Raw genomic sequence first — 27,878 nt, forward strand, 5'->3', positions numbered from 1 at the left:
TGGGGACAGGGACTGGGGGGGATTTGGGGGGATCTCGGGGCCGTGGGGGACGCGGGGCCGGGGTCTCGCCTGGATGTCCACGTCCTGGTTCCTGGGGTCGTGCAGGAAGAAGCGGAAAGCGTCTTCCCAGACAGGAGCGGACGTGTTGTAAACGACCTGGGGGGAGCAGGGTCAGACCCCCCTGGCCAGGGGGGGCCCCTGAACCCCACCCCGGCCTCTGCGGGCCCCCCCCAGCCCACCTTGCTCTCCCGCGTGACGTCCTGCACCGACACCTGCACCATGGGGTTGGGCTCCTTGCCCGGCTTCTTCATCTGCACAAAAATGAGGGGTCGGGGGGGGCCCCACAAACCTCTGACCCCCCGGGGCATGGAACTGGCAGCGCTGAGCCCCCCCCGGACCCCCCCCCTTAACTCACGGGCAGCTCCTCGGCCCGGTCCAGGTACACGACCAGGATGGCGGCCGACGGGGGATCGGGTTTGGCCACGATCGTCCGGTTCCTCTCCAAAACCTGGGGGACACCCCGGGGGGGGGTCAGCTGGGACAGACATTCGCCCCCCCCCAGATGGGCTGAGCCCCGCTCACCTGGTCCAGTCTGGAGGTGTCGGCCATGAGCGAGAGCCACTCCAGGCGCAGGTGGAGCCGCCCCCGGCCCCCCTCCTGCAGCGGGAACCACTGCGGGGCAGAGGGGTCAGCACGGCCCCCCCGGCCCCCCCCGGCCCCCCGCTCCGGCACCCACCTCCTCCAGCGCCCGAGCCTTCAGCACCTCCCCGAAATCCAGCTTCATCCTGGGGAGGGGGGAGAGGCCGTGACCTGGGGGGCAGCAGCCCCCACCCCCCGCCATCAGCAGTGTGGGGGTGCGGCCCCCCCGTACCTGCCCAGGAGATCGTCCTGGTCGGGGTCCTTGTCGAACAGCTCCACCTCGATCTCCTGCCCCGGCACCTCGTGCACGATGAACTGGGGGGGGACAGTGTCAGCGCAGGGGGGGGTCACAGGGGTCCCCCCGCCCAGCACGGCCACGCTGGGGACGTCACAGGGGGGTCCCCGTGTCCACCCCGGCCGGGTCGGGGAGCTCCTGCCCCCACGGCCCAGCTGGGGATGTTTGGAGGGTCCCTGTGCCCCCCACAACCGCAGCTGGTCTGGGGGGGCCACGAGGAGGAACTGGAGGGGTCCCTGGGTGTTTTGTTTTTTCTGGGGGGGGGTCCTGACCTCGTAGACCTCGTCCCAGGTGGGGTTGAGCTCGTTGTCGATGACGCGGCTGGTGACGACCTGGGTGCCGACGCGCAGGACGGCGTAGGGGTCCGACTTGCCCCCCACCAGCCCCCCCATGAACCGATCCTTCGACCGCAGGTCCCGGGCGCCCCGGAGATGCACCCGCACCACCCCCTGCGGAGCGGGGGCGAAGGGGGGGGGTCAGCCGGTGCAGGGTGTGTCCCCCCCCCCAGGACCCCCCCCGGGCACCCCTTACCCGGGGCAGGGGACAGCGGAGCTGCGCGGCCTCGTGCAGGTCGGGCACCAGCGGGACCAGGAGGCGGTTGGGCAGGACGAGGTAGGAGGAGATGGCGTCCATGATCATCGTGTCCGACATGGAGCTGCGGGGGGGGGCACGGTCACGGCGCGGGGGGGGACACGGGGGGGCCGGGAGGACCCCGCAGCCGGGCTGGGGCTCACCTCAGCCCCGGGATGTCCAGCAGGTTGGTCATCCCCGTCCAGTTGATGTCCAAGGTCTGGGGAGGGGGGGAAATGGAGTCAGACTTGGGGGGGGGGCTGGACCCCTGCCATGTTCTGTTTGGGGGGGGCCGGGGCTGCCGGTCCCTTTGGGGGTGCGGGGGGGGGACACAGACTCACCGGGCGCCGGATGAAGAACATGGTGAGGGCCCCCACGATGGGCACGTCCCCGAGGAGGGGCTCCAGGATGATCCGCAGCATCCCGTGGAGCTGGGGGGGGGCAGCGCTGAGATGTGACCCCCCCCCAGCCACAGCCCCCACCCCGCTAACTCCCCACTGCCCCCCCAACCCCCCCCACAGCTGGGCGGAGCCCCCCCTCACCTGCATGCCTTTCACCCCCGCCTTGCAGAAGAACTTCTTCACCTCCACGTCGATCTGGACGTCACCCACGTAGCTGCGGAGACGGGACGTAGGGATGGGGGGTCTTTGGCACCCCCTGCCCCCCCCCAAGCGAGGGGGAGCTCCAGCAGCTGCTGCACAGAGAGAGGAGACCCCAGTGCCGCGGGGCGGGGGGGGGCACAGGGGGCTGAGACCCGGCGCCTTCAGCACACGGGTGGCTCCGGCCGCTCACCTGATGTTGAGGTCCAGCAGAATTTGCTTCTGGTGGGCGCCGGGGTGAGCCCTGACCCCCAGGACCCGGAGAGGCTGCGGGGGGGGGGGGCCAGCGGTGAGTGGGGGGGTGATGGGGGGAGCAGCGGGGTCACCCCGCCCCCCAGGGGGGTCCCACCTTCTCGCCCATGTCCACCCTGGTGAAGGTGAAGGTCTGGAGGTGGCTGTTGGAGGCGCGGATGGACGGAGCCACGTTCTCCACCAGCAGCTTCTCCATGTAGCGCCCGAAGAAGGGCCAGGCCTGGGCCAGCACCTGCCGGCAGCCAGACGGGTGGACGGACGGACGGACACGGGGGGACGGAGGGAGGGATGGACAAGGGGGGGCAGACGGACAGACGTGGGGGACAGGAGGACAGATGCAGGGGGATGGACGGGTACAGAGGGACAGACACGGGGGTATGGGGGGACAGAGGGACACAGGGAGGGATGGACACAGGGGGGGACAGACGGACACAGAGGGACACACGGGGGGACAGAGGGACACAGGGAGGGATGGACACGGGGGGGGACGGACGGACACGGAGGGACACACGGGGGGACAGAGGGACGCAGGGAGGGGCAGACACGGGACGGAGGGACGGACAGACGCCGCCTCACCTTGTTCAGCCATTCCGCCCTCTCCACGTCGGGAAAGCTGACCTGCGGGCGGACGGGCCGGGGGTGTCACGGGGGGGGGGCGGGGAGCTCCCGCCGGCCCGGGGTGTCACCCCCCCCGCAGCTGCCACCATCGTCCGGCCGCGCCGTGGCCGTTCCCGGGGGTCCCGGTGGAGAGGGGGGTCCCGAGAAGGGGAGTCCCGGCCCCCCCAGCACGGCAGGAAGGGGCTCACGGCCCCCCCGCGGCCCGGCAGGAAACGGCCCCCCCGGGCCCGGTGAGTCACGGGCGGGCCCCGGCACTGCCGGAAGAGCCCCGGGCGGTACCCGGGGGGGGTTGGGGGGGGAGTCACCCCGTGGCGGGGGGCTCCGGGGGGGCGATGCAGCATCTTGGCGGTCACGGGGGGAGCTCGGTGGAGCGGGGGGGTCCCGGCCCCGGGGAAGCCGGAGCGGGGGGTGCGGGGGGCTGGCGGGGGTTCAGCACCGCCCCGGGGGCCCTGGCAGCGGGGGAAGCCCAAGCGGGGACCGCGGCGCGGGGGTCCCGCCGAGTCGGGAGCGGGGCGCGGGAGGGGGGGGGAGATCCCGGGCGGGGCCGCAGGGCGGAGCCCCCGGAGAGGGGAGGGGGGGGAAGATCCCGAGCCGGTGCCGCCGCCGGGGATAACGGGCGCGCCGCCACCCGCTTACCCAGGCCGGCAGCTCCCCGCGGGCCGCGCCCAGCCCGGCGGCGGCGGCTCGTACCGCGGCCTCCTCGTCGCGCTGCAGCCGCGCGGCCAACCGGAGCGAGCGCTCCCGGGCGCGCCGCCGCCGCCGCCACCCGGCGTAAAGCGCCAGCGCCAGCACCAGCGCGCCCGCGCCCAGCCCCAGCAGCCCCGCGGCGTACGCGGGCAGCGCCCACAGCAGCCGCCGGCCCAGCGCGCCCAGCGCCGCCAGCCCCGGGCCCCGCCGCTCCATCCCGCCGCCGCCGCGCCCGCCGGGGTCGCCGCGCCACTGGGCGGGGCCTCGCCCGGGAAGCCCCGCCCCGCCCCATTCCGTCCCGCCAGCGGGCGGGGCCTCCCCGGGAAGCCCCGCCCCGCTGGCCGGTGGGCGGGGCCGGGGCGAGGGGCGGGGCCAAGGGCGCTGGTGGGCGGGGCCGCGGCCCGACGCGCGCTCCCGGTGCCCCCGTGTTCCGCCCCCCCCGCGCCGTTCCCTCCCCGGGGGCACCGGCCGCCCCGCCCCCCCCATCCCGGGAGTCGGCGCCGGTGTCAGGGGGGAGGGGGAGCGCGGGATTGCGATCGCCGTTGACTTTTTGGTTGTTTTAATAGTTGAAAACGTTACAGGGCGCAGGGGGGCCCCCGGTGCCGCCCCCCCCCCCCACCGGGACACAGACCCGGCGCAGGGCACGGGGGGGGCCGTGTCCGTACGGGGGCTCCGGGGGGAGCAGCCCCAACCCCCGTGCGTCAGGTCTCACCGACCCCCCCCGTGCGGCGGGTGCGGACCGAGGCGCGAAGCCCTGGGAAGCGGGGGGGGGTCCCCACACCCCCCACCCCAGGCGGGAGCTGCCACCACTGTCCCCAGGCTGGGGGAGGGGTCTGCCCTTCCTCCTCCTCCTCCTCCTCCTCCTCCCGCGTCCCCCAGGGGCTCAGTTCCGCCGGGGGGTGTCGGCCGCCCCGTCCCCCAGGCCGGGGGGGGTCAGTGGGGCATGGCCGTTATCCTCATGCTCTGGGAGGCGATGGGGTACGTCACCATGGGGGTGGTGGCGTGGCTCATGGTGATCCCGCCCAGCGGCTGCGCCATCGAAACGGCCACCGGCGCCACCGAAACGGCCACCGGCGCCATGGAGACGGGGGGGGCCATGCCCTGGGCGATGGTCTGGGCCAGGGCGGCCGAGAGCGGGGTGATTTCGGGGTTCATGGGGGGAGCGGCGTTGGCGGGGGGGGCCGCCTGGGCTCCGGCGGGAGCCACCAAATCCTGTTGGGACACGGGCCGGGGCTGCAGGGCCTGGCTGCTGAGCGTGGTGTGCGTCTGCGCGATGCTGTGGTTGTAGTTGGTGACGGTGCCCACGGTGGGGGCCAGAGTCTGCTCGGTGGCGGTGGCGGTGGAGCTCAGCGTCATCACCTTGGCCTGGTTGCGGAACTGGGCGTTCTGCTCCAGCAGCACCTCGTTGGTGGCCAGCAGGTTGTTCACCTGCTTCTTGAGATCCTCCACGCGTTTGCGCAGCAGGATGTTCTCCTCCTCCAGCAGCCGGTACTCGACCGTCCGCGGGCTGGCGAAGCTGTACTCGTAGGTCTCGAAGTGCAGCCCGTCCACCCGCCGCCGCTTCAGCACGGGGTCGTGGTCGTCGTAGCGGTCGGGGTCGTAGATGGCGTCGTACGGGTCGTAGCGGCGGCCGGCGGGGACGATGCCCTGCTCGCGGGCCGCCATGCCCCGCGCCTCGTACTCGTAGTCCCGCTGCAGGTGCTGGAACTTGCACTTGGCGCCGCGTTGGCAGTCGCCCTTCAAGAAGTCCCTGCAGATGGGCACCTCCTCCTTGCTGTTGGGCAAGTCGGCGGGCGAGAGGCCCAGCCCGGCGGCCACCTTCTGCCGCAGGCGCGGGGGCAGCTCCCCCGTTTTCTTGTAGCAGTCCTCGTCCTCCTTGGTGCCGTGGATGAAGCGGCAGTTGAGGCGGACGCACTCCTTGTTCTGGAAGTCGTGGCAGAAGATGAACTCGTTCTTGCGGACGCCCAGGTTGGTGACCTCGCTGATGTCGGGGTGCCGGAACCGGCAGCGCTTCCCGCGCTTGCAGACGTTGCGCAGGAAATCGCGGCAGATGTCGTCGGCGTTGGCGCCCACCTCATCGCCGCTGCTGCCGTTGTTGTAGCCGTCGCGGTCGGGCATCTTGGCCGCCGCCGCGGGGCTCCGGGCACTGCGGGAGGGAGGGGGGGGGGGTGAGCGGGGAGCGGCCCCCCGGTACCGGGACTGGAAACAACTACCCCCGGGCACTGGCACCTCCGGGGAGCCGGCCCGGGCGGCGCCACGCAGCCCCGGTGTCCCTGTCCGGTGCCAGCGAGACCGCGGCGCCACCGAGGCCCGGGGTGGGGGGGACCGGGCAGCCCCGCACGGCCCCTCCCCGGGGCTGCCAGTACCGGCGGCGTCACCGGGGGCGGCCCGCGCCGGCTGGAGGGACCCGGGCGCCACCGGGTCCCGGCCCGAGGAACCCCCGCCCCGGGACAGCCCCGCCGGGGCGCACCGGGTGGGCGGAGCGGGCGCGGCCCCCCCGCCGGGTCTCCATAGCAACCGCCCCGCAGGCCCGGGGCAGGCCCGGCGGCCGGGCCTGGCGGCGGCTGGGCCCGGGGCGGGGCGGGGGCGGCCGCCGCGGAGGCCCCGGGCCGGCGGAGCGGGGCCTCTCCCGGCCGCGGCGCGGCCCGTCCCGTCCCCGGCGCGGCCCGGGCCCGCACTCACCCGCTCGCGGCCTCCTCGCGGGTCCTCCAGCGCCAACAATGAGCGGCCCCTTCCGGCCGCCGCTCTGCGCCGGGCAGGAAGTGCTCTATGGTGCTTCCGGGGCGACCCGGAAGTAGCGCTTTTTCTCCCGGCGTGCAGCGCTCCGCGCGCTTCCGCCGCCGTGACGTCATGTGAGTGCGCCGCTATCAGCGCACGCCGCTGGCTCCTTCCGTCGCACCGGCACCCCCCGGCGGGGCCGCCCCTCCCCCCCTCCGGTTCCGGCATCCCGCCCCAGCACCGCCCTGTGACCCCGGTCCCGAGGAACCACCCCGGTCCGGAGGATCCGCTCCCGCCCCGCCCCGTCCCCGCCGCTCCCGGAGGCACCACACCGTGTCCCAATACCACCAGCTTTATTCGCGGCACAACGGCCGCCACCGAGCGCGCAACCGGCCCGGCGCAGCGGGTCCCCCCCGCGGCACCGGGCCCCTTCCCCGGGGCACCGGGACATCTCCCCGGTAGCGGCGGCGGCGGCCCCGCGGCGGGGCCTACTTGGACCTCTGCCTCATCTTCCTCCTCTTGCGCTTCAGCCTGGGGGAGACAGCGGCGCTCAGGGCCCGGCCCCGCGCGGCGGCACCGGGCGGCGGCCGGGCCCCCCCCGGGCTCCCCGCTGGGACGGGACCGGCGAGAGGCGGCCCCGGGGGAGCCCCACGTACCTGCGCATGCGCTTCTTACGCCACTGGAGGGGAGAGAGGAGGACGCGCCGTTAGTGCCGGTACCGGGGGTGCTGCGGCCGCGGCTCGAGGCCCCCCCGGCCCAGCGGGGACCCAGAGCCCGTCCCGGTCCCGCCGACACCCCCCGCCCTCTCCCAACGCGCCCAGGTCCCCCCTCCCGTGATGGGAACCCCCCCAATAGGGCCCCCCCCGTCCCCACGCACCCAGAGACCCTGGTTCCGTCCCCCCGGCCCCCAACACCCCCCGCGCACCGACCACGTCCCTGGGTCCCACCCCGCGTCCCGCCGCAACGGAGCCCCCCGGCCCCCCCGCGGCTCCCCAGGCCTCAGCGCGACCCCTCCGGCCGTTGCTGGGGACCCCCCAGGGGGGGGATGAGGCGCCATCGGTCCCCCCCTGCCGCTCACCTTGGCCCTCATGGCGGAGCGGAGGCGCCGCGCTCAGTCCCGGCGGGCGGGCGGCGGATGGCGGCGGATGGCGGCGGCGGGCGGCGGGAGCCCACAAGATGGCGGCAGCAGCGGCCGAGAGAGGCCGCGCCGCCCGCCGGGGCCTATTTATAGGGTGGCGCTCGTGGCCCCGCCCCCTGAGGCGCGGGGTGTGACGGGAGCTGTAGTCCTCGCCCCCGGGGCATGACGGGAGCTGTAGTCCGCCCGCCGGCGGCCATTTTGCGCAGCCCCGCGGGCAGAGGCCGCGCCCCGCCGGCTCGGGGAGCACCGGGGACATGGGGGGGGGGGGGGGGGGGGTCCCCGCGACCCCCCGCGACCCCCCGCGCCCCCCCGGCCCCAGAGAGCGGGGCCCTTCCTCCGGCCAAGGAGCGATGGCACCAGTCCAGTTTATTCAGAAAAAAAAAAAAAGTCTGTTACAGAGTTCTCAGGAGTTTCTGCTTGTCACAATTTTTTAACAACCGGATTGTTGTTGCTTGTATCAAGAGGTACTGTATATTGTTTTTCTTTAAAGTAAAAATAGAGAATTAAATAAACCTCCAGCAAGTCTCGGTGGTCTATAAACCTGTACTGTGGACTAGGAGAAGGGTGAGCTCTGCCCTTCATCCACAAAGCAGAATATTCCTTAAAAACGCTCAAACGTTCCTCCTGGGGAAGGTTTTTCCCCTCAAGGTCACGGTCGAGGCGTCGGCGCTGCCCAGACCCGGCGCTGGGCGAGGGCCCCGCGTCCCCCCCCGGCCCCTCGGCCCCGCCGCAGCGGGAAGAGTTTGAGAACAGGAGCAGAGAGAGAGATGGAAAAATTCAGAAAAAAAAAATAGCGCATCATTTATTCTCTTTTATTGACTTTGGTAATATTTGCACGTGTGGAGTTTGGGGTGGAAAACCCAGATTTGACGACGAAGCCGGTGCCTGCGGAGAGCCCGGGAGGGGGTTTAGGGGCCGGAGTTTTTCCCAAATTCGGCTACAACAGGGGAGTCACCAGGGAGCCCGTCAGCGGGTATCGGCAAAGAAAAAAACCTCACATTCAACTACGTGTAATTCAATCGGCTTTTTTCTTTTTTTTTTTTTATTTTTTTTAAAAAAGATTTACTATAAAAGAGCAAATACCCCTGGCCAGACTCTCGCCCCGTCCGACGCCTCCTGCAGCGTTTCCCTCCCGATCGCCGGAGGAGCGCGTGCGGACGGGAGACGCCTCCGGGAGGGAGCGGGACCCACTCCCGGGCCACGGAAACCAGCCCCGGGGAAGGATCAAACCCCCCCCGGGACGGCGGGGAACGAGCCCCCAGCGCCGGGCAGCCCCTCCGCAGAGCTGCCGCGGGGGAACGGCGGCGGCTTCCCAGTCGATTTAAAAACGAGCTCGCCACGGCGGCGTATTAAAAAATAGAGCGTTTATAGGTAAATCAAGGCAGAGACGGAACGGAGTAGAGCGAACAGCCTACAGTTTCACAGGGGACGTAAAATTTAGTATTTTTCCCAATTATAAATGTACAATCTAGAGGCTAAAAGAGCGAGAAATCCTCTGCCCCGACGTGAGGGAGAGGCGAGGCCCCGCGGACCAGATCACTAAACACGGGGCGTAATCTGCTGTTGGTTTGGGGGTTTTTTTTTTGTTTTTCCTCCAAGAAAATCTGTAAAGGGAGAAATTAAAAAAAAAAAAGGGGTGGGAGGAGGAAGAAGAAAGCAGGCAGCTCTCTACACTCCCTCTCACTGGGATCGGCTTGGTTGAAGTGTGGGGAGCGTAAAGGGTTAGAAAGAGTGGATATAGATTAGCTTTAACTCCTGATTTTATTTTTCTGCTTTCTTTTTTAAGTAGTCTGAAGTGGCTGAGAGAATCCTCCCTCATTGGCAAAGTCAAGAGGAGCTGGTTGTAGTCAGTGGGAAGTCCAGACTGTTTGTGGTTTGGTCGTAAGAGACAAACAGTGCCAGATTCTTTTGCTTCTGTTTTTTTTTTTTTTTGGGGGGGGGAAAAGGGGCAAAGTGTGTGTGAATTGGGCGCTACATGGAGGGAGCGGGAGCTGCTCAGTCGCCAGCCTCGTTCTCTTCCGCCGTCTCTCCCGTGGTGGCGTTCTCTGCGTTCTTGGAGGCCTGCGGACACAAACCCACGGTGGCCGTCAGCGCGGGGCTCGCCCGGGGACGACGCAGCCCCCCGGGAGGCCCCTTCCCCCGCAGCTGCCGCCCCCCAAGCCAGGGGAACGCCGGGGGGGGGAGCCCAAAACACGGCCCCGCGGGACCCGGGTGACAGTTGGGCGCTGCCGATTGCAAGAGATAACGGGCCACCAATCCCCACGAGACGTGGCCAAATTACCTTCTTTTTCTTCTTTTTCTGGGTCTTCCGGCTGGCAGAACTTTGTAGAAGGGCCTGGAGACAGGAAGGAAACATCAGCAGCTAGAAAACCGACTTTTTTGTTTTGTTTTTGACAGCAGATGAAGGGAAACACCTTCACAGCGGAACGAGCGCCGGCAGCCGCCGAGGGACCGGCCGCGAGTCCCAACGGCCACGGCGACAGCGGGACCGCCGCGGGCTCAGGCCCTGCCCAGCTCTGAGCCCTCGGAGCCACTCCTGAGCCACCTCGAGCCACTCGAGCTGGTGCTCGACGCAGGAGATCGGGGCCCAGCCTGGTCCTAAGCAAACCTCCTCCTTCCTAAGCTCACGCCTCAGCCCCTCCCCTGCGGAGTCTTCTGGGTTTTACTTCCCCCCCTCACCCCGAGGGACGCGAACACAGCGTGACCCGCGCGATGCGCTACGTCTGGTTGTTGTTGTCATTCTCAAACCAACCTTCAGTTCTCCATCTTGCACCTCAAACTCCGACTTGTAGAGCTCCGGCTCGAAGGGGCCGCTGGTTATCCTCATCGGACCGTTGGGCATTAAAAGCACCGTGAATTTGAACTGTGCGACGAACTCTCCTGCGAGACAGAAGCGGGTGTTACGCCCCGACCCGCCGGCTCTCTGGGCAGGTATTTCCCCACAGACACCGTTGTGATTCCTGGGCTGTCACCACGCCATCGCTGCCCAAAGCCACCTCGCAGGAATTCCTCAACCCCCCCCCAGCCAGGGCAGAGCGATTCCCTCGGCACCAGCCCTGCTCTGGCAGCAAACCAGAGCCTCAACCAGCCACCTCTCCCCCTGCCCAGGAAATTACTCCACAAAAACAATTTCATCGCTGGAACGATTCCAAAACAAGATCCAGAAGCCAACGGGTAGCGAGTTTCCCGGAGGATAAATCCCGGGGCCCTCGAAGTGCATCTCTGGAATTTACCCAGCGACACTCGCCCGTCCACAGCCGGCTCCGTCCTCCCACCGCCAGCACTCACCTTCCTTTTCGTAGAGGACGTTGAAAGGCTGGAGCAGCTCGTGCTTGGCGCATTCCACCACCCCCATCCTGGCCTTCTTCTCATCCTCAAACGCCCTGCAGAGGAGACAGAGCCGCCCCCCAGCTCAGGCCCTTCCCTAGAAGCCAGATTCCACCCCGCAGGTTTGGGCATCGCCCCCAGGGTCAGGCTGGAGACGTCGTTCACTCGCGGCCCCCCCGCCCCGTCAGCGTGGTGCTGCAGTGACCAAGCCAGCGTGGGCAAACTGCCACCTCCAGAGCGGAAAAGGCAAGTGGATTTAGGGATGAAAAGGGTCTGTTGAGTGACCATTGTTTCCCTAGTTTGGGAATACGTAACTTAGAGAAGTTGACTGGAACCGCCTCGCCCCTGCGCGCTGTGCCCTGGCACCGCTTTAACCCCTCCCCGGTTTATTTTCAACGCAATTCCCGGCTCCCCACCTGCCACGCCAGGCACAGGAGATTCTCAAATCCTCAGGCCCTGCCTGGGATTCCTGCTTAAGCCTGTAACATCCTTCCTACGCCCACTCCAAGCGCAAACACGGCCAACCCCAACGTCAAGCGGCCAAGGCTGCCGCCTCCTCTGCGGCCGAAATCGCGTCGGTCCCTGAGCTCACGCAGAGCCCCCAGCTCCAGACGCGCCGGGAAGCCACGAATAAGAGCAAATACCTGAGAGTAAACGGCATAGTGTCAAAGCGCCTCTCCACCTCGCTGAAAAAGGCACGGGAGGTTTTCATCTTCAAGCCATACTGTTTGGAGGGGTCCCTTTTGTAAATGGTGGTTCTCTGCCCAGCATCCTTCGCCTGCAAACGCAAACGGCGCTGAGGGCCCCGAGAGCGGCGCGGCCCCTCCTCAGCCCCGTCAACCCTCGCGCCGGCCGCCCGCCGACACACGGCAAAGGCGCCCCTCGACTTTGGGATGGAAAAAGCTCCACCCAAAAAGACGCAGCGGTACCCAGGCAACAAGTATTCCCCGGCACCCCCAAGGACGTGGCTGTTTGGTGCAGCCGACGACCCCGAGACACGGAGGCGCGGCGGCCGGGCAGCACCGCGCTCACCTTTCCCTCTCCGCTGCTGACGAGAACATCGACAGCGTAAACTTCGTGGACCTCGAATTCTGCTTTTTCATGGTCCTTCCTGGATGAAAAAAAAACATTTGGTGAGTCAAAGACCGGTAAATAGAGAGGACAAAACCTCCTACACAGCCACGGTGCCTCAAACAAGCCCACACTGGGCTTCGCCAGAGGTCTGTGAGCACAAAGCCAACGCCACAGCGACTGGGTCCCTGCGCTGAGGAGCAGGAGCTCATCGGTGACAGACCGGCCCAGAAAAACAACAACGAGCCAGAGCTCCCGCCCGTGATGAGAAGCTCCGTCCCCAGTGAGGGCTGGGAGGCCCCGGGGATGTTCACCAGCTCTCTGAACTTGCGGTCACATCCTAGGCAGGCCAAGAGCCCCACCACGCCCCAGAACTTAGTCCGAGCGCTGGGTTTAAAGCCACCGAGCTCTAAATACCCAGCGCGAGACCCAACCCTGAGGGATCCCCATGGAGAGGAGCTGCTGGAACAGGACGGAATGACAGATCCAGCTCGTTCGGTTCAGAACCACCCCGAGATGCTACTGACAGCGATCACCGCCCGGCGGGCTCCGGGCAGGTTCTGTGAGACGCGCCAGGCCTGGGCACAGCTCCGGGTGACGAGCACCCACCGCTCCAACCAGCGACACTTGGGTGTTCGCAGCCCCCAGCAGCCTCCTCCGAGAAACTGCACAGAAACCAACAACGCTCGCAGGTGCCAGCGAGGAGCCTCGTGTCAGCGACTTCCAGCCGTTCTCAGGACAACCCCCAAACACAGAGCCACGCCCAGGGGCTGACAGGCTACGGATCTGCTGTACTGGGTCAGAAATGTCGAGAGAGAGAGGCCGTACGGGGAGCAGCCCACACCCCAGTTCAGTTAAACACACTCGATACCGCAGCGAGAAACAGGGTCACGGTCCTGGACCCAATCCCAGCCCTCCCCAACGCCGCTGGAAGCAGCAGCCCCAGAGGTGATGCTCACTTTTGCTGGTCTGTAGGGTTCTGGATGATTGTTTTCTCTCCATCGATCACATGCTGTTTCAGCTGGTGCGACAGCATCCCTGCCGCGAGAAGAGAATCCATTAACACCTCCGAGCCGCAAAGCAGCGACGCAGCGACTCGCGTTATTCACACTCGGGGGCCCGGGACCGCAGCTGGAGCGAGCGGGAACGCAAACCGGTGTCGGGGCTTCCTCGGCTTCCCTCTGCCGTGGGCTGCCCGGTGCGTTAGCACAGACACGGGGGTCCCCAGAGCCCCCGCCGGCCCCCCCAACGCTTCCTGGCCAGCGAGGAGCCGCCGCAGGCCCCGCCAGGCGCTGCCCCTCCTCGCTGAGGCGCGTGCCCCGCGCCCGCGGGCTGTACGGGGCCGGAGGTGACGTTTGTGACGCACCCTCGGGTGCTTTTAAAGATGCTGAACGTCAAATTAACAGAAACTCTCAGTCCTTTCCCCAGTTCCTCGGCTGTACAGCGCTCAAAGGGTGGCTGGGGGGGGGTTGCTTTGCTGTTCCCTTCTGTCCTACACTTCACCTTCCAGTCCAAGCCCAGGAAGAGGCACTCGCGTCCACCCCGTCCCCCGGCCTGCGGGGACAGTGGCCCGTCTCGTCAGGGAGGAGGGAAGGGGAAGCACAACCCCAGCTGCCAGCAGCTCCGTTTGTTTTCATCAACTGGGGCCTTATGCTGCTGCCAGTGCCTCGATAATTACGGCACTTGACTGTTTCCAAAACAGTGGCTGCTTAAACTCCCTTGACAGTGCGAGCGGCCGCCTCCTCACTGCAGCTGATGCCATGTTTTTTCACAGAAAAAGGAGCAAAAAGCATTGAGGAGCCCCACAAAGCCATCCCACACAAGGAACAGGGAACCGATGTTCCAAGGCCGGGCTGAGGCGAGCAAAGAGAACGAGCCAGCTCGACGGTATTTCAGGAAATTTAACTAATAACGGACCAATGTAATTGTGGCTGAAAGAAGCACCTGACAGCGATGTCAGCGGCCGGGAGAACGGCCTCGGCACGCGCCCAGCGCCAGGCCCAGCGCTCTCGCCACCGTCCAGACAAGAGGCCAGTGGTCTCATTTCGAGCAGGAGCCATCCCAGCGCCTTCCCACTCCCCCGCCACCGGGAACGTGAATCAGTTTAGAGCTGGGAGGAAATGACGTACCCTGGGCTCCTTCGCAGGGGCTCCCGCACTACAAACGAGCTGTTACGTACTCGCCAAAGGGGTTTAACACCAGGGGCCAAGGGGGAAAGCAAAGGGCCACGCCGCTCGCCCAGGGCTGGCAGCGAGGCCACGAGCCAGGACTCTACCTACCAGCCACGGAAGCCCACGTCTATTGTTCTTAGATTAAAGCATCTTTAAAAACCAAAAAAAAAAAACCCACCAGAGGGAGGAAGAATAATCTCGAGAGTTTTGAAGGGATTTTTTTAGCAAAGGCGTTTAAAGATGGCGTGTCAAGGGCTCGTAGTCATGAAACATTCCCCAGAATTTGGACGGGGCGGCGCAGGACTCGGCGCGCAGCTGCGGCGTCGCTGCCTCTCCTCACCTTCGATCGGCGTGCAGTGAAACGAGTGGGCTATTTTGTTCCACGCGTCTGTCACTTGCGTGTTCTGGATGAAGGACACACGAAAACACGTTAAGATACAAAATTCAAGCCACAAGCAGGACAGGGTTGTTTTTTTTTAACTTGACAGTGTTCTGCGATAAAACAGGTTTTCTAACCGACGGGTGCTCTGACACCTTCAGAAAAAGGAGAAACAGCGCCAGGCCTCCATTTTTAATCCCGTCTCAACAAAACCCACGCGAACGGGAGGCCAGCTCAGCTCCCGCCCCGCGCCCGGTAACACGGGGTGAAGGAGCCCTCCCCAGCGGGGACGGACGGGCGAGCGGCAGCGCCGAGGCTCCTCTGCGACGCCACCGAGGAAGAGCTCGGGTCCCACACCCGCCCCAGCAGCTGCTGCCAGATTCCCCCCGTCCCCGGCAAGGTCACCCGCTCGTGTCCCCACGCACGAGGCGCGGCCCGAGCAGCGTCTGCGCCGGCTCCTCGCCCCCGGGTCAGGCGCTCACCTGGTTTCCCGGCTTTACCAAGCGCAGAGCAGCTTCGGCACAGAGATGAGCCGCCTTGATGACATCAGCTTTACGGCCTGACACAGGGTTTTCCTGGAAGAAGAGAAAAATAAAGGCTTAAGGTACATTCCTTCTTATTAGCAAGAACTAAGTGTCTATTAGCAAGTTCTGAGTGTCTGGGATGGAGACTCTGCATCCAGCTGGAAGCGCCTCTGGCTCCCCAGCCCCACCGCTGGTCCCTCCTCCGTTCAAAGAGCAGATGGGCACCAGCCCCACCCCAACCGGCCCCCCCAGGTTTCAGTGGGGACACCCCGGTACAAGCACGTCACTGTCAACGACCAAAACCAGAGCAAGACTCTCCTGCAGCCGAAACACAGACTGGAAAGATTTCAGTACGCTGCAACAGACTTTTTTTTGGCTGGTCCCTGTCGAGTCGTTCGCAGCCACTGGAGGAAAACCACCCCCCAGGCCCAGACCACCGCCCTCCTCCCAGGACTACAGCTGGAAATTTGTCCCGAGCTCACGTGGCGGCTTTACACACACAACAGCGACTCCCACCGCGTACGCGTGTCTCCGTCACCCGCAACAGGCCCGAGCAAACCACGCGCCGCTGTCAACCCCGAGCAGGGAAAGCCCAGGCAGGGGAAGTGGGCAGCGGGGACGAGGTCTGGGGTCCAAAATACAAGCGGCCCCTTTGCTCAGTTTGCAAAGGCTCAGCTCCCTCTGCCTCGGCCAGTAGAGGGGGCAGCAAAACCAGTCTGCCCAGTCCGCCCCGCTCCAGCACCCTGCACGGCGTTTGTCTCAAATTATGTGTAACCTTGCAAAACTGTACGTGTTGAAACACTCAGCCCTCATCTTCCAGAGGGCCGAGGGATTTTTAGGCGAGGGATGTTTTCAGCCCGTCGCCGCTGCGACACCAGACCTGCGGACGCCTCTGGGACCGGCGGCACCCAAACGTCAGGTTTGCAATCCCTCCTGTCGCCCGCCCGCGGAGCGGCCGCGGGAAGAGCCACCGGTCCGTCACCAACCTACCTTTGAGGCGTCTATGACAAAACTGTGTGCTACATTCGCTATGAAGCCGTCGACGTGGACTCCCAGGTCACTGCAACACAAAGAGAGTTAATGAGAGGTGGGACGTCCCGGCTCGGGGAACTCGTGTGGCTTCTACAAGTATCAGAAGACTCAGGCGTGTTTCGAGCGCTTCACTTGACGAGCTTTTAGATTCTTTAATCAGCCACGTCAAGGAAGTAATTTAACACAGCGAGAAGGATTAGAAAGCAAAGCCCAGATGCCAACAGCAAACCCCCAGGTATAAGCTGACACTTACATTTTGACCAAGTCTCCGTCTTTGAGGATGTAGTCTTGGTCGCTCTTCAGGGGGGAGAAGTGACAGACGCAGTTATTTACCGATATACTCGTGGGGAAGGCAATACCTGGAGGGGGAAAGGAAACATCCCATGAGATCACGCCGCCAGCGGGGCTCGTCCCTCAGGATTTCAGTTTTTGAAGCGCTGCAAAACGCCCCATTCCACGAGCCACCAGCCAAAGGGCCGGGAGGAAGGCGGCGCGCGGCCTGACCCCCCAGCGGCTTCCTCGTGCCCAGGCAGCCGCCGGAGATCCAGCCCAGGCCGTGGGCGAGTCCCCGGCAAGCGGAGCTCCGGTCTCGGGAGCTTGGGGAGCTCTGGGGGACACCCGAGCGTCAGCCAACGTCCACGGCAGCCGCAGGCCGGCGACAACCGCGGCTCTGCCCGAAGGGACGACGCTGCCGCCGGGGGCAACGCACGCTTCAGCGGGGGCGACCGGCTGCGCCGGAACGGGAACCCGCGGCTCCTCGGTGACGCGCGGCATCAGGGCAGGCAGGAGGATTTGGGTTCAGATTGGCTTTCTGGGAACAGCAGGCAATTCCTTCCACTACTTAGCCCAGAGCAGAGCTTTCTGCGCTCTCGCCCCTTCACAGCAGCCACCCAACGGGACCAAGAAACGCGGCACCGCTGGAAATATCTTTGGAGCTGGCCTCACCTTTCTTCATTTCTTTTTCTTTCTTGAAAATCTTGCCAGTCTCCTCCATGATCATGGCGTCTCCCTTCTCGCACAGGCAGAGAACCGACGCTCCGGAGTTCGCCGCTTCAACCACCGCACGCAGGACCCCTGAATCCAAACGACACGGAGCTGCTGAGGCACGTTAACGCTAAACAGCCTCAAACCCAGCACCGCGCTCCCCGCACGGCGCCGCGGCGGAACGGCCGTTTGTTTTGTAAGAGAGAACAAGACTCTGGGCTGGGCCCTCCCCCAACAGGACGGCGGACAGGCAGAAATCCCGCTTTAGTTTTTATTTTTGAGATTTTAATTTTGTTTTCGAGGACGTTTTCACGGAGAGCACGAGGAAAGGACCACGCGTGCAGGCCGAGGTCTGTCCGACAAAGCAGCCGAGCAGCAACACCGCTCTCCCACATTCCTTCTGGAGAAGTCAGAGCTCCAGAAACAGGTTTGGGAACGACTCGGGGGACGGGACGCGCAGCACATCAAAGGCGCCGGGCGGCCGCGCGGGACCGGAGGCGCGGAGCAGCTGAAGGGCTTTGCCGGGCGCAGGGGCTGCGCAGGAGCGACGCGGCCGCCCCCTCGCTCTGCACAAACGTGTTTGGAGGTGACGCACGTGCCGCCGCTCGGCCCGGCGGCGCCGACACAGGAACCCCGCGGGCCTCGCCCTGCGCCGCAGCCTCCAGAAGCTTCGCTGCCTGCGCCTGCTTTGGGGCAGGTTCTAGCACCTGCAGCGCTCTGGCTCTGCCGTAGCGGACGGCGCCTCGCGCTTGACAGGGAAAGGGGCGTAAAAGCGGCGGCTTTGGTCAAAACACCGCAGGGACGTTCACAACCGCATCTCGACGGGGGCCCGGGGGCTGCTGGAGGAGCCACATCACGATGGGCTCTGCACCCGCGCGGGGGCTGAGGTGCTCTGGCTGTCGCTGGCGGACCCCCGAGCTGCTGTGTCCCCTTCCTCCTCCTCCTCCTCCTCCTCTCCCCAGCTGGGACACTTTATGGGCAGTGACAAAGCTCACCCCGGAAGGTTTCGCATCCTGGGGTATCCTCAGAGTTTCTCCTCGTTCTGTGATCACATTGTTTTTCCAAGAGGCTGTTTTGTGAAGCGCCTCTATGGGGGGGAGTTTCTGTAACCGCCTGCTGCGGGCACGACAGCCATCCATGTTTTGGAAGTGCTGAAGGGGACGTTTACGAGCAGGTTTTCATAATTTTTTGACACCGAGTAAAACCTGAAGCCTTTCACCCGCGTGGCAAATGAAATTTCAGCTCCCTTCAGTCACCTTCCCGTGCGCCACAAATACTGACGAATCGGGAATGTTTTTAAGTACAGATAAAATTCTGATAACGGGACATTCAGTGGATGGCGGGACACGGAGAGGCGAGAATAGGAAACGTGAAAACAAACACAGCCCAGAGATAAACGCAGAGCCGGGCTCAGCAGAGCCTCCGAAAGAAACCGAGCAGCAGACAGCGCGATAGCACCGACCGAGGAACACGCTGGGCGTCCCCGGGCCTTCCACGGCGCTTCGTTTGGGGAATTAAAAGCACTTTCCATCATTAAAGGCAGCTCGCTCTGACAGGGACACGAGGCGTTTTGAACTTTTTGCCACAGTTCTGCGTTTGCTCTCCCCAAACGTGCTCTGAAAGGGGGAAGAAAGGCTGCGCCGGAGCTGCCTTTCCCCCGTGGGGAGGGAGGCGGCCGCCCCCCCGCGCAGCCACACCGGGGACACGCCATGAAATCCGGTTTGCCCAGCAGAGAGAAGCCAAAGGGGCGACGTCCCTCCCCGACGGGGAACCCCCGCGGCCGCAGCCGCTCTCCTGCGCTGCTCCCAAGGGGCCGTCGGGAGCGATGGCTTCAAAAGAAGCGTCGAAGTCAGCAACAATTCGTGTGGGACACGCCACGACCGGGGCTGTTCCGAGCGCCGGGAAGGCCTCGGGGAACCGGTCCGGGTGGCTCTTTGAGCAGCTGTCACCCTTGGCGAGGGGCAGCTTCGTGAGACAGCAAAAATCAGCGTTGGAAAAAACCACAGCGGAAAGGAAATAACGCGGGGCGGCGGGTGGCAAAGTTTTAGGGGTGAACAACGCGTGTCCCAGGCCGGGACCGGGCGGCCTCCCCCGGGCCGGGGCTCCCCGCCGAGCAAAGGCGCTGCCAGGGCCGAGCCCGGCGCCCCCCCCCCCCCGCTCCCGGGGGCCCCCCGGTACCGCGGGGCTCGGCCCCCCGGGGGGGCGGGAGGCGGCTGCCCTGCCCGGCGGGGAGGGGAGGGGGGGGGTTACAGCCCCGAACAAAAGAGCGGAGCGGGGCAGCCCCGGGCAGGATGTGGGCAGCGACCGCGCCGGGCCGGCCCCGCCTGCCCGGGCCCCGCTCCCGGCTCCCCCCGCGGGAGAGAGGGCGGCCGGGACGAGGAGGGGGGAGCAGCGGCGGAGGGGGGCGGCAGGCCCTGCCCCCCCCCCCCCCCGCGCCGCCGGTGCACGTGGGGCGCGGAGGCCACGTGCCGGCAGCGGCCGCCGTGCGGGGCCGAGGCCGGGGGGAACCGGGGAGCCCCCGGGGGTAACGGCGGCCCGCCCCCCCCCACTCCCCGCCACCACCGGCGTGTGGAGGCGGCCGTTAAGGGGGGGGGGGGGGGGCGCCAGGCCTCACCGCCCGCCCCAGGCCCGCCGCCACCCGCCGCTCCCCCCCACCCCTCCCCGCCTCACCGGGCACCCCCGCCCCCCGCCCAGGCCCAAGCCCCATTCCCGGTGCCCCCTCCCCGCCGCCCCCCCCCACCTCCGCCCGGCCGCGGCCCGCACTCACGGTTGGCGATGTCCCCCCCCATCTTGTACTTGGTCACCACCAGGTCCTCGGCGATGGTGAGCTCGGCCGCCTCCTCCTCGCCCGACATGGTCGGAGCCGCCTACGCCCGGCAGCCGCCGCCGCCGCCGCCCCCCGCTGCCGCCGCCGCGCCGAGGAGCCCCCGGGGAGCGCGAGGAGAGAGCGCGAGCAGGGCAGGAGCGCGGGCTCCGCGCGGGGCACGCTGGGAAGGCGAGTCCCCGCCCCCTCGGACTACAACTCCCGGCAGCCCCCGCGGCGCCGCGCGCAGCGCCCGACCCGGCGCCCCCGGCTGGCGGACTACAAATCCCGGCGGGCGCTGCGGCTCCCGCGAGACCACGCGACCGGAAGTTGCCGTGGCGGCGCGGGGGTTGCTGGGAAATGTAGTTCCGTTGGGGGGCCGCTCCCGGTAAGGCCCCACGGGGGGGGGTGGCGCAGCGGCCCCGCCGCTTTACCGGGACCGGTCACCGCCCCGCGGCCGCCGGTGCCCCCAGCCCCACGGCCCCGGCCCCTCTCGCTGCTCCCAGCCCCACCGCGGCCCCCGGGCAGGGCCGCCCCCGCCCGCCCCTCAGGCAGCAGCACCGGCACTTTGGTCAAATTCCCTTTATTCAGCATTTACAGACCCGACCCGCGCGCCCCGGCGGGGCCTGGCGGGGGGCGGGGGGGAGCGGGGCGATGCCTTGAGCCGGGGGGCCGAGCTCGGCCCCCCCCGTCCCCCCCCCGCCCCGGGCAGCCCCGTGAAATTTGGTGAAACCATCACGGTAAAACCCCGACCCCTCGCCCCGGGGCCGGGTGGGGGGCGGCTGCCCGGACCCTCCTCGCCCCGGCTCCGAAATCGTAACGGACACTGCAGCCCCCCCACCGACCGGGGGGCACCCCCCGAAGTGTCCAGGGGTTGGGGGAGGCGGGGGGGGGCGGGGGCACCTCCAAACCTTCACCCCGGTTCCAGCAGGGAATGGGGAAACCTGAAAGTGAGTCTGGGGTCCTTGTGGCCCCGAAATCCCGCCCGACCCCGTCTGCCCCCAGACCGGGACCCCCACGCGGGGAGCCCCTTCGGCTGGGGGGGGCGGCTGGGGGGCACCTGCCAGGCACGGCTGGAGGGGGCCCAGGGGTCCGCTGACCCCCTCTGCAGGGGGGGCCTGGGCCGGGCCCCTCCCTCAGCTCGGGGTGCTCAGGATGAGCCCCACCGGCCCCGTACCCCAGGAGAGGCTTTGGAAAGGGGGGGGCAGGGAGCGGGTGCACCTGGGGGGCTCATGGCCCCCCAGGCCGGGCTCTGACCCCTTGGCCCCCTGCCCCAGCTTTGGCTCATGCCCCCAAGGGCGGATCCTTCATATCCCGTGTAAACAGCCCCGGGGGGGGGCCAGGAAGGCAGCGGGGTGCCGGGGGGTGTCCGGGGGGGTCCCCTACGTCCGCTGGGCGTCCGCCTTGGCGAAGAGGCGGCTGTGCCAGTAGTCGGGGTTGTCGAAGGCGCAGTCCGAAGCCTCCAGGCTCCGCAGGGGTTTCATGCAGGGGGTGGGGGGCCCGGGGGGGCCGCGGCAGCCGGGGCAGCGGGGGGCCAGCACCGCCTCCATCTCCTCGTAGCCCTGCTCCTCCTCGGGGGCCGGGGCGGCCTCCCCGGGGCGCATGTCGGTGTAGCCGTCGTGCCGGGTGGGGCCACCCTCCTGCCGGGCTCCCGGCCCCCCCGTCACGCTGCCCAGCGAGCGGCTCAGCCGCGGCTGCTTGTTCATGTACTCGTAGTCCTCCTCCTCCTCCTGCCCCCGGCCTGGGGGGGCTCCCGGGGGACCCCCCGGCTCCGAGCCCACCTCCATGTACTCGTAGCCCAGCTCCTCCAGCGAGGCCGGCCGGGGTGGGGGGGCTCCCGGGGGACCCCCAGGCCGGCGGTTCATGTACTCGTACTCCTCCTCCGGCTCCGGCATCGAGCCCCCGGCGGGGTCCGGCTCTGCAGGGAGGGGGTGAGGCGCCTGCCAGACGCCCCCCCTGCCCCCAGCTCCCCTTCTCTGCCCCCAGGGCCTGTCCCGAGTTCGGGGCGGGGGGGGGTGTCTCCTCTGGGCCACAGGTTCATCCCACCCCACAACCCTCAGCCCCTAAAAGACGATCCCCCCCCCAGCCTGAACCCCAGCCCTGCAGAAATGGGTCCCCTCCCTCCCAGGGCCCGGCTGCCCCCGGCCGCAGGAGCCCCCCAACCCTCCGAGGACCCACCACCCCCCAGGACGGGCTCCCCGCAACCCCACAGCGGGGGGAGCCCCCGGACCCATCCGAGAGGACAGGCCCCCCCCACTCCACAGGGATGGGACCCCCACCCCTTAAGAACGGGACTTTGACCCCCTGCCTGGATGGGCCCCCCCCCCCCGGCCACGGCTGCACCCCTCACCCCGTCCGGCGCAGTTGGGGGTGACGTAGCCGTTGGCGTCCTCCTCGCTGCCCTCGGTGCTGGGGGGCGGGGGGGGGAAGCTCTCCCGCTGGGACAGGTACGCGCTGTCCCCCCGCGAGCGCAGGCTGCGGCACAGGCTCCCCGACAGCGACCCCCCCTCGGCCAGGTCCAGCTCCGAGGCCGTACCCCGACCCTCTGACGACTCCGACACCGTCCGCCCCAGGGACTCCTGACGGCTGCGCCGCGGCGGCCGGCACCCCCCGCCCTGGGGGACACGGAGCTGAAGGGGGGGACACACACCCCCCTGCGGACCCCAGCCCCCCCCGCCCCGCCACCCCTCAGCCACCGCTTCACCTCCCACCCCTCTGGTATCCCATGGCCACCCCTTTGCCCCCCCCTGCCCTGGCACCCCAGGATCAGCCCCCCCCGCCCCGCGGGTACCTGGCGGCCGCTGCCGAGGCCAGGCTGGTTCATGGGGATGTACCCGGCCGGGGGGCTGAGCACGCTGGGGCTCTGCGGGGGGACGGGGGGGTTGATACCCAGCGGGGGGGACGCAGGGGCTGGGACCCCCCCACCCCGCTGCGGGACGGGGGTGCGGGTCCCGACGGGGCTCAGAGGGGACGATGGGGCAGTGGGGAGGGGGGACCCCGGACCCCCACCCTGCCCTGTGCCAGGCCCAGGAGCTGGGGGGGGGGCAGAGGGGTCTCACCCGGGCGCAGCTGCCCCGCGGCCGCTGCGGGTAGAGCCCGGTGCCGAGGCCGAAGGAGGCGTCCAGCTCCTCCTCCTCCTCCTCCAGCTCCAGCGTCTCCATGTCATCCAGCTCCTTGTCGCTGAGGGTGGGGGGCTCGGCGGGCGGCGCGGCCCCGCTCTCCTGCTGCGGGGAACGGCCACGTCAGGGGCTGCGGGGCTGGGGGGGCCGGGGGGGCGGGGGGGTCGTGCCCACCTTGATGACCAGGTAGCGCGGGGGGTCGCGGGCCATGCGGGTGAACTCGTTCGCCAGCTCCTTGAAGGTGGGACGGATGTTCTCATCGATCATCCAGCCTGGGGGGGGGGACAGCGGGGGCTGAGAGCTGGGACCTGGCCCCCGGGATGGGGACAGAGCCAAGTCCTGGCTACAGGGCTGGGGACAGAGCCAGGACCTGGCCCCAGGGATGGGGACAGGATGGGGACAGGGATGAGGACAGGATGGGGACAGGATTGTGCCCCAGGGATGGGGACAGAGCCGGGACTTGGCCCCAGGGATGGGGACAGGATGGGGACAGGCGCAGGACCCTGCCCCGGCGCTGGGGACAGGGCTGGGGACAGGCGCAGGACAGCGGGCGGTGGCCCCGCACTCACACTTCACCATCACCATGTAGACGTCGATGGTGCAGATCTGGGGCTGCGAGAGCCGCTCGCCCTTCTCCAGCAGGTCGGGCACCTCGGCCAGGCGGATCCCGGCGTAGGGCTCGGCCCCGAACGTCATCATCTCCCACAGCGTCACACCTGCGGGGACGTCCCCGTCAGCCCCGTGGGGCCTGGGGGGGACAGGGGGGGGTGCTGGGGGGGGGCCGGCGCTCACCGTAGCTCCAGACGTCGCTCTGGTGTGTGTACTTCCCGAAGTGGATGCTCTCCAGCGCCATCCACTTGATGGGGGTCTGCGAGGAAAGGGGGGGGTGTGGGGGGGCGTGGATGGGTGGGGGGGACGTGGATGGGTGGGGGGGACACACCCCACGGGGCAGGGAGGGGATGGGACATCCCTGGGTGGGGGGGACACACATGGAGAGGAGGGGACGCAGGGGGTGTGGGGCAGGGAGGGGGTGCCCCATGGCATGGGGGGGGGGACGTGGGGGTCCCCACAGGCACCGACCTTGACCTCGTTGTAGAAATATTTCTTGTCGTCGGGGTAGAGCAGGTCGGCGATGCCGAAATCGGCCACCTGGGCCTGGCTGGGGGACTTGAGCAGCACGTTGCGGGCGGCCAGGTTGCGGTGAACCATGCGGTGCTCCTCCAGGTAGTACATGCCCTGGCGGGGGGGGGCGGGCGGGGGGGGGTCAGCCGGGCCTCGGCGGGGGCGGCGGGGACCCTTCACCCCACCCCGGGGACTCACCTTGGCCACCTGGACGCACCAGTTGAGCAGGAGCTGGGGGCTGATGCTGTCGCGGTTCTTGCGGACGTAGTCGAGGAGGGAGCCCAGGGGCAGGAGCTGCGTCACCAGCTGCAGCTGCGGGCCGGGGCAGATGCCCAGCAGCCGCACGATGTAGGCGTGGTCCAGGCTGCCGATGGCCAGCATGTGCTGCGGGGGGGCAACGTCAGCCGTGGCTGAGCCCCCCCGCCCCGCGGGGGTCCCCCCGGGGAGCAGGATGGGGCCCGCGCCACCCCCCTGCCCCGGCCTTACGTCGGTGACGGCGTGGAAGGATTGCTGCCCACTCCAGTCCTGGATCACCTTGATGCTCACCGGGATCTTGATGGAGTCGCCGTCGGGGATCCAGATTCCCTGCGGGGGACGGGATGCGCCGGTGAGCCCCGTGCCGAGCCCCGCGCCGAGCCCCACCCCCGCTGAGCCCCCCCCTCACCTTGTGCACGGTCCCGAAGACGCCGGAGCCCAACACCTTCAGCCGCTTCAGCTCCGTCTCCTTGAAGATCCGGGCCAGCACCTTGTTGGCTTTTTCACTGGGGTCCAGCGGCTCCAGGCTCTGCCGGGAGGGAAACGGAGACGGAGCTGGGGACGGGGACTGGGATGGGGACGGGGACTGGGATGGGGACGGGGACCAGGATGGGGACCAGGACGGAGATGGGGACAGGGACTGGGATGGGGACGGGGACCGGGATGGGGACGGGGACAGGGACTGGGATGGGGACGGGGATGGGGATGGGGATGGAGACCGGGATGGGGACGGGGACCAGGATGGAGCCAGGTGGGGACAGAGAGTGATGAGGATGGAAGCAGGTAGGGATGAGGATGAGGATGGGGATGGGGATGGGGATGGGGATGGGGATGGGGATGGGGACGGGTCCCAGTCCCCTCCCGCCCATCCAACCCCCTCCCCGCAGCCCTGGGGCTCCCCCCAGCAGCAGGGACCCCCCCGGGGGGGCGACTGCCCCGCTCACCTCCCCCCTCTCCAGGTAGCGCCTCATCGCCCGCTTCTTCTGGATCTTCTTGCCCCGCCAGTAGAGCAGCGCCAGGAGGACGCAGGAGCAGGAGAGGAAGAGCCCCCCGACCACCATCACCGCGATCACCGTCGGCGCTTTCCTGGGCGCGGGAGGAGGCCGGGGCTCAGCTCCCGGGGCCGGCAGGTCCCGGCCCGTCGCTGCTGCCGTTCCCCACGCGCTTCCCACGGCCCTGCCTGGCGCGGGGGTGGCACGGGCAGGGCAGGGCTCGGCACCCTGGGGCGTGAGGGGCGAGGGGGGGGGGGGGACACGGCCAGGGCAGGGGGTCCCCCAGCGCCCGCGTGGGCAGGGAACAGCCCTGGAATGGGGGGGGGGCACGGCAGCACCCCGCAGCCCCCACCCCGCGGTACCTGGAGACGGGCAGCGCCTCCCCCAGGCAATCCCGCAGCAGCGGCCCCAGGCACCTGCGGAGATGGAGATGGGGGTGAGATGTGGGGTGCGGGGACCCCCTGCTCCTCCTCCTCCGGCCGGCCGCCGGGTCCCGCAGCCCCCCCAGCCCCGGCGCACCCGCGGGTGCAGTTCTCGTGGCAGGGCCGACACTCGCGGCTGCTGTCGGGGTACTTGTAGATGGGGCCACGCTCGCCCAGGATGCCCTCGGGGCAGGTCTCCACGCAGTGGGGCCCATCTCGGTAATGGGCGCAGCGGGTGCAGGTGTCGGCGCCCTGCGGGGGCGGGAGGACCCGTGAGGACACGCGGGGACGTTGCCGCTGCCGCCGCGGGTCCCCGGCCGGGCCGTACCGAGCCGTTGCAGGTGACGTTGCCCTCGATGCGCTCACACTCCGGGTGGCACTCGAAGCACTCGCCCCCCTGGGCAAACTCCCGCGTCTCCCTGCGGAGACAAAGTGGGGTCACCGGGACACCCCGGCATCCCCCGCTGCCCCCCAACTCCTTGGCAGATCCTCTGGTGCCAGTTCCTGAAGTTCGAGGCGGCCGACAAGAACCGCTCCAAGGCCATTTTCCAGTCCCTGGAGGTGAGCGGCAGCACTGGGGGGACGGGGGTCCCGGGGGATGGGGGTCCCAGGGGATGGGGGTCCTGGGGAACAGGGGTCCCAGGGCCTGGGGTCCTGGGGGGTCCTGGGGTCCTGAGATCCTGGAGTCTGGGGTCCTGGGGGTCCCAGGAAGTTGGGGGTCACTGGGGTCTGAGGTCCCAGGGGTCTGGGGGTCCTGAGGGGCTGAGGGTTCTGGGGGACTGGGGGTCCCAGGGGCTAGAATCCTGGGGACTGGGGCTGCCAGGGGTCTGGGGGTCCCAGTGTCCTGGGGAGTCCTGGGGGTCCCCCAGTGTCCATCCCACCCCGGCATCGCTCCCCCCCAACCCTGGGTCAGTCCTGCTCCCCGCGCCCACCCTGGAGCTCTCTCCAGCGCCCACCCCGGCGCCACCCCAGGGAGCCACCCCCCCGCCCAGCGCCCCCCGCCGATCCCCCGCACCCCTGGGTGAAGCGGCAGGTGGCCACGCAGACGCCGCGGCGGCCGTAGTGGCGGCAGGACAGACACTGCGCGGGGCCCGGGCCCCAGCAGCCCTCGGCGGAGCACAGCGGGTCACACACCTTCCCCTCTTGCTCTGCGGGGAGGGAAGCGGCGGGGGGGGGGGCTCAGTGTGGGCTCCCCAGAGCCCCCAGCCGCCCCCCCCCGGCCCCCGGCCCCACTCACGGCACTTGCTGCGGGGTTTGTTGTTGCGGATGTCGAGGTCGGCGCGGCGGCGGCTCAGGGCCCCCCACTGCACCGTGTGCAGGTAGCAGAGCCGGCGGTTCTCGGTGATGTAGACGCGCCCCGCGCTCACCTCCCGCAGCGAGCGCAGCCCCAGCGACGTCACGTTCTCGTTCTTCATGATCAGCAGCGAGAAACCCCGGCTGGGGGGGGCGGGGGTCAGGGCTGGGGGGGGCGGCTGATCCGAGAGACTTGGAGGGGACGCAGGGATGGGGATGGGGGGACGGGGGGGGGGTGAGGGGGATGCAAGGATAAGGGGTGATGGGGGGATGAAGGGATGGGGGGGACAGGGGTGCAGGGATGGGGGTGACGGGGGGGGTGTGGGGATGGGGGATGAGGGGACAGGGGGGACAGAAGGGATGAAGGGATGGGGGGGGAGAGGGGGTGCAGGATGGGGGTGACGGGGGGGGCGCAGGGATGGGGGATGAGGGGACGGGGGGATGAAGGGATGGCGGTGACGGGGGGTGCAGGGATGGGGGGGACAGGGGGGATGAAGGGATGGGGGAACAGGGGGATGTGGGGATGGGGGATGAGGGGACAGGGGGGACAGAAGGGATGAAGGGATGGGGGTGATGGGGGTGCAGGGATGGGGGTGACGGGGGGATGTGGGGATGGGGGGACGGGGGGGACGCAGGGACAGGGGATGATGGGGGGGATGCAGCAATAGGGGTGATGGGGGTGCAGGGATGGGGGGGACAGGGGGGATGAAGGGGATGCAAGGACAAGGGGTGATGGGGGATGCAGGGACGGGGGGACGGGGGGTGCAGGGACTGGGGGGACGGGGGGTGCAGGGCCGGGGGGATGCAGGGACCGCGGGGGGGTGTGAGAGGCCGGGCCGGGACTCACTTGTAGAGGCTCCGTCCCCCA

The 27,878-nt window shown here is 68.3% G+C and overlaps 4 protein-coding genes and 1 long non-coding RNA gene across 5 annotated transcripts; all 5 read right to left on the reverse strand.

The window, feature by feature from the left end:
* Nucleotides 1–30: 30 nt before the first annotated feature.
* On the reverse strand, nucleotides 31–3,876 carry ESYT1 (extended synaptotagmin 1; the record flags this gene model as incomplete). The annotated part of the gene is made up of 15 exons (XM_074807481.1): nucleotides 3,610–3,876; nucleotides 2,932–2,973; nucleotides 2,453–2,587; nucleotides 2,297–2,370; nucleotides 2,047–2,119; nucleotides 1,846–1,935; nucleotides 1,669–1,724; nucleotides 1,466–1,589; nucleotides 1,207–1,383; nucleotides 872–954; nucleotides 737–785; nucleotides 583–672; nucleotides 416–508; nucleotides 240–311; nucleotides 31–156 (listed from the first exon to the last, which is right to left on the reverse strand). Coding segments are annotated over exons 1-15 (1,551 nt in total), but the record flags the coding sequence as incomplete, so codon positions are not given.
* A 326-nt stretch (nucleotides 3,877–4,202) lies between these two features.
* ZC3H10 (zinc finger CCCH-type containing 10) lies at nucleotides 4,203–6,435 on the reverse strand. The gene is made up of 2 exons (XM_074807801.1): nucleotides 6,343–6,435; nucleotides 4,203–5,806 (listed from the first exon to the last, which is right to left on the reverse strand). Exon 2 carries the CDS (start codon nucleotides 5,776–5,778, stop codon nucleotides 4,594–4,596), a length of 1,185 nt encoding a protein of 394 aa, XP_074663902.1. The 5' UTR covers nucleotides 5,779–5,806; nucleotides 6,343–6,435; the 3' UTR covers nucleotides 4,203–4,593.
* A 279-nt stretch (nucleotides 6,436–6,714) lies between these two features.
* On the reverse strand, nucleotides 6,715–7,603 carry LOC141915905 (uncharacterized). Its single transcript, XR_012621028.1, has 3 exons — nucleotides 7,457–7,603; nucleotides 7,035–7,057; nucleotides 6,715–6,909 (listed from the first exon to the last, which is right to left on the reverse strand). It is a non-coding gene; the product is annotated as an uncharacterized LOC141915905 (long non-coding RNA).
* A 710-nt stretch (nucleotides 7,604–8,313) lies between these two features.
* On the reverse strand, nucleotides 8,314–20,012 carry PA2G4 (proliferation-associated 2G4). Its single transcript, XM_074807786.1, has 13 exons — nucleotides 19,772–20,012; nucleotides 16,966–17,094; nucleotides 16,274–16,379; nucleotides 15,979–16,048; nucleotides 14,947–15,039; nucleotides 14,426–14,489; nucleotides 12,874–12,952; nucleotides 11,876–11,954; nucleotides 11,488–11,621; nucleotides 10,805–10,899; nucleotides 10,269–10,396; nucleotides 9,798–9,851; nucleotides 8,314–9,577 (listed from the first exon to the last, which is right to left on the reverse strand). Exons 1-13 carry the CDS (start codon nucleotides 19,857–19,859, stop codon nucleotides 9,512–9,514), a joined length of 1,185 nt encoding a protein of 394 aa, XP_074663887.1. The 5' UTR covers nucleotides 19,860–20,012; the 3' UTR covers nucleotides 8,314–9,511.
* A 362-nt stretch (nucleotides 20,013–20,374) lies between these two features.
* On the reverse strand, nucleotides 20,375–27,871 carry ERBB3 (erb-b2 receptor tyrosine kinase 3). Its single transcript, XM_074807770.1, has 18 exons — nucleotides 27,858–27,871; nucleotides 26,955–27,154; nucleotides 26,733–26,865; nucleotides 26,046–26,136; nucleotides 25,815–25,969; nucleotides 25,658–25,711; nucleotides 25,248–25,389; nucleotides 24,713–24,832; nucleotides 24,535–24,633; nucleotides 24,247–24,432; nucleotides 24,007–24,162; nucleotides 23,719–23,794; nucleotides 23,496–23,642; nucleotides 23,101–23,198; nucleotides 22,867–23,031; nucleotides 22,599–22,670; nucleotides 22,158–22,422; nucleotides 20,375–21,725 (listed from the first exon to the last, which is right to left on the reverse strand). Exons 2-18 carry the CDS (start codon nucleotides 27,130–27,132, stop codon nucleotides 21,190–21,192), a joined length of 2,673 nt encoding a protein of 890 aa, XP_074663871.1. The 5' UTR covers nucleotides 27,133–27,154; nucleotides 27,858–27,871; the 3' UTR covers nucleotides 20,375–21,189.
* Between the last annotated feature and the right edge of the window lie 7 nt (nucleotides 27,872–27,878).

This window comes from Strix aluco, chromosome 27, assembly GCF_031877795.1.
Source record: "Strix aluco isolate bStrAlu1 chromosome 27, bStrAlu1.hap1, whole genome shotgun sequence".
NCBI lineage: Eukaryota > Metazoa > Chordata > Aves > Strigiformes > Strigidae > Strix > Strix aluco.

Bases quoted from the DNA above. Each gene is read 5' to 3' on its own strand.
- ZC3H10 (XM_074807801.1), bottom strand. From the start codon at position 5,778: ATGCCCGACCGCGACGGCTACAACAACGGCAGCAGCGGCGATGAGGTG.
- PA2G4 (XM_074807786.1), bottom strand. From the start codon at position 19,859: ATGTCGGGCGAGGAGGAGGCGGCCGAGCTCACCATCGCCGAGGACCTG. The intron at 16,380-16,965 runs GTGAGGCCAGCT...TTCCCCCTCCAG, and splicing joins AGAAAAAGAAATGAAGAAAG to GTATTGCCTTCCCCACGAGT. The intron at 11,955-12,873 runs GTGAGCATCACC...TTTTTCATCCAG, and splicing joins AACCCTACAGACCAGCAAAA to GAAGGACCATGAAAAAGCAG.
- ERBB3 (XM_074807770.1), bottom strand. From the start codon at position 27,132: ATGAAGAACGAGAACGTGACGTCGCTGGGGCTGCGCTCGCTGCGGGAG. The intron at 24,433-24,534 runs GTAAGGCCGGGG...GCCCCCCCGCAG, and splicing joins CCTTCCACGCCGTCACCGAC to CACATGCTGGCCATCGGCAG. The intron at 23,643-23,718 runs GTGAGCGCCGGC...ACGTCCCCGCAG, and splicing joins GAGCGACGTCTGGAGCTACG to GTGTGACGCTGTGGGAGATG.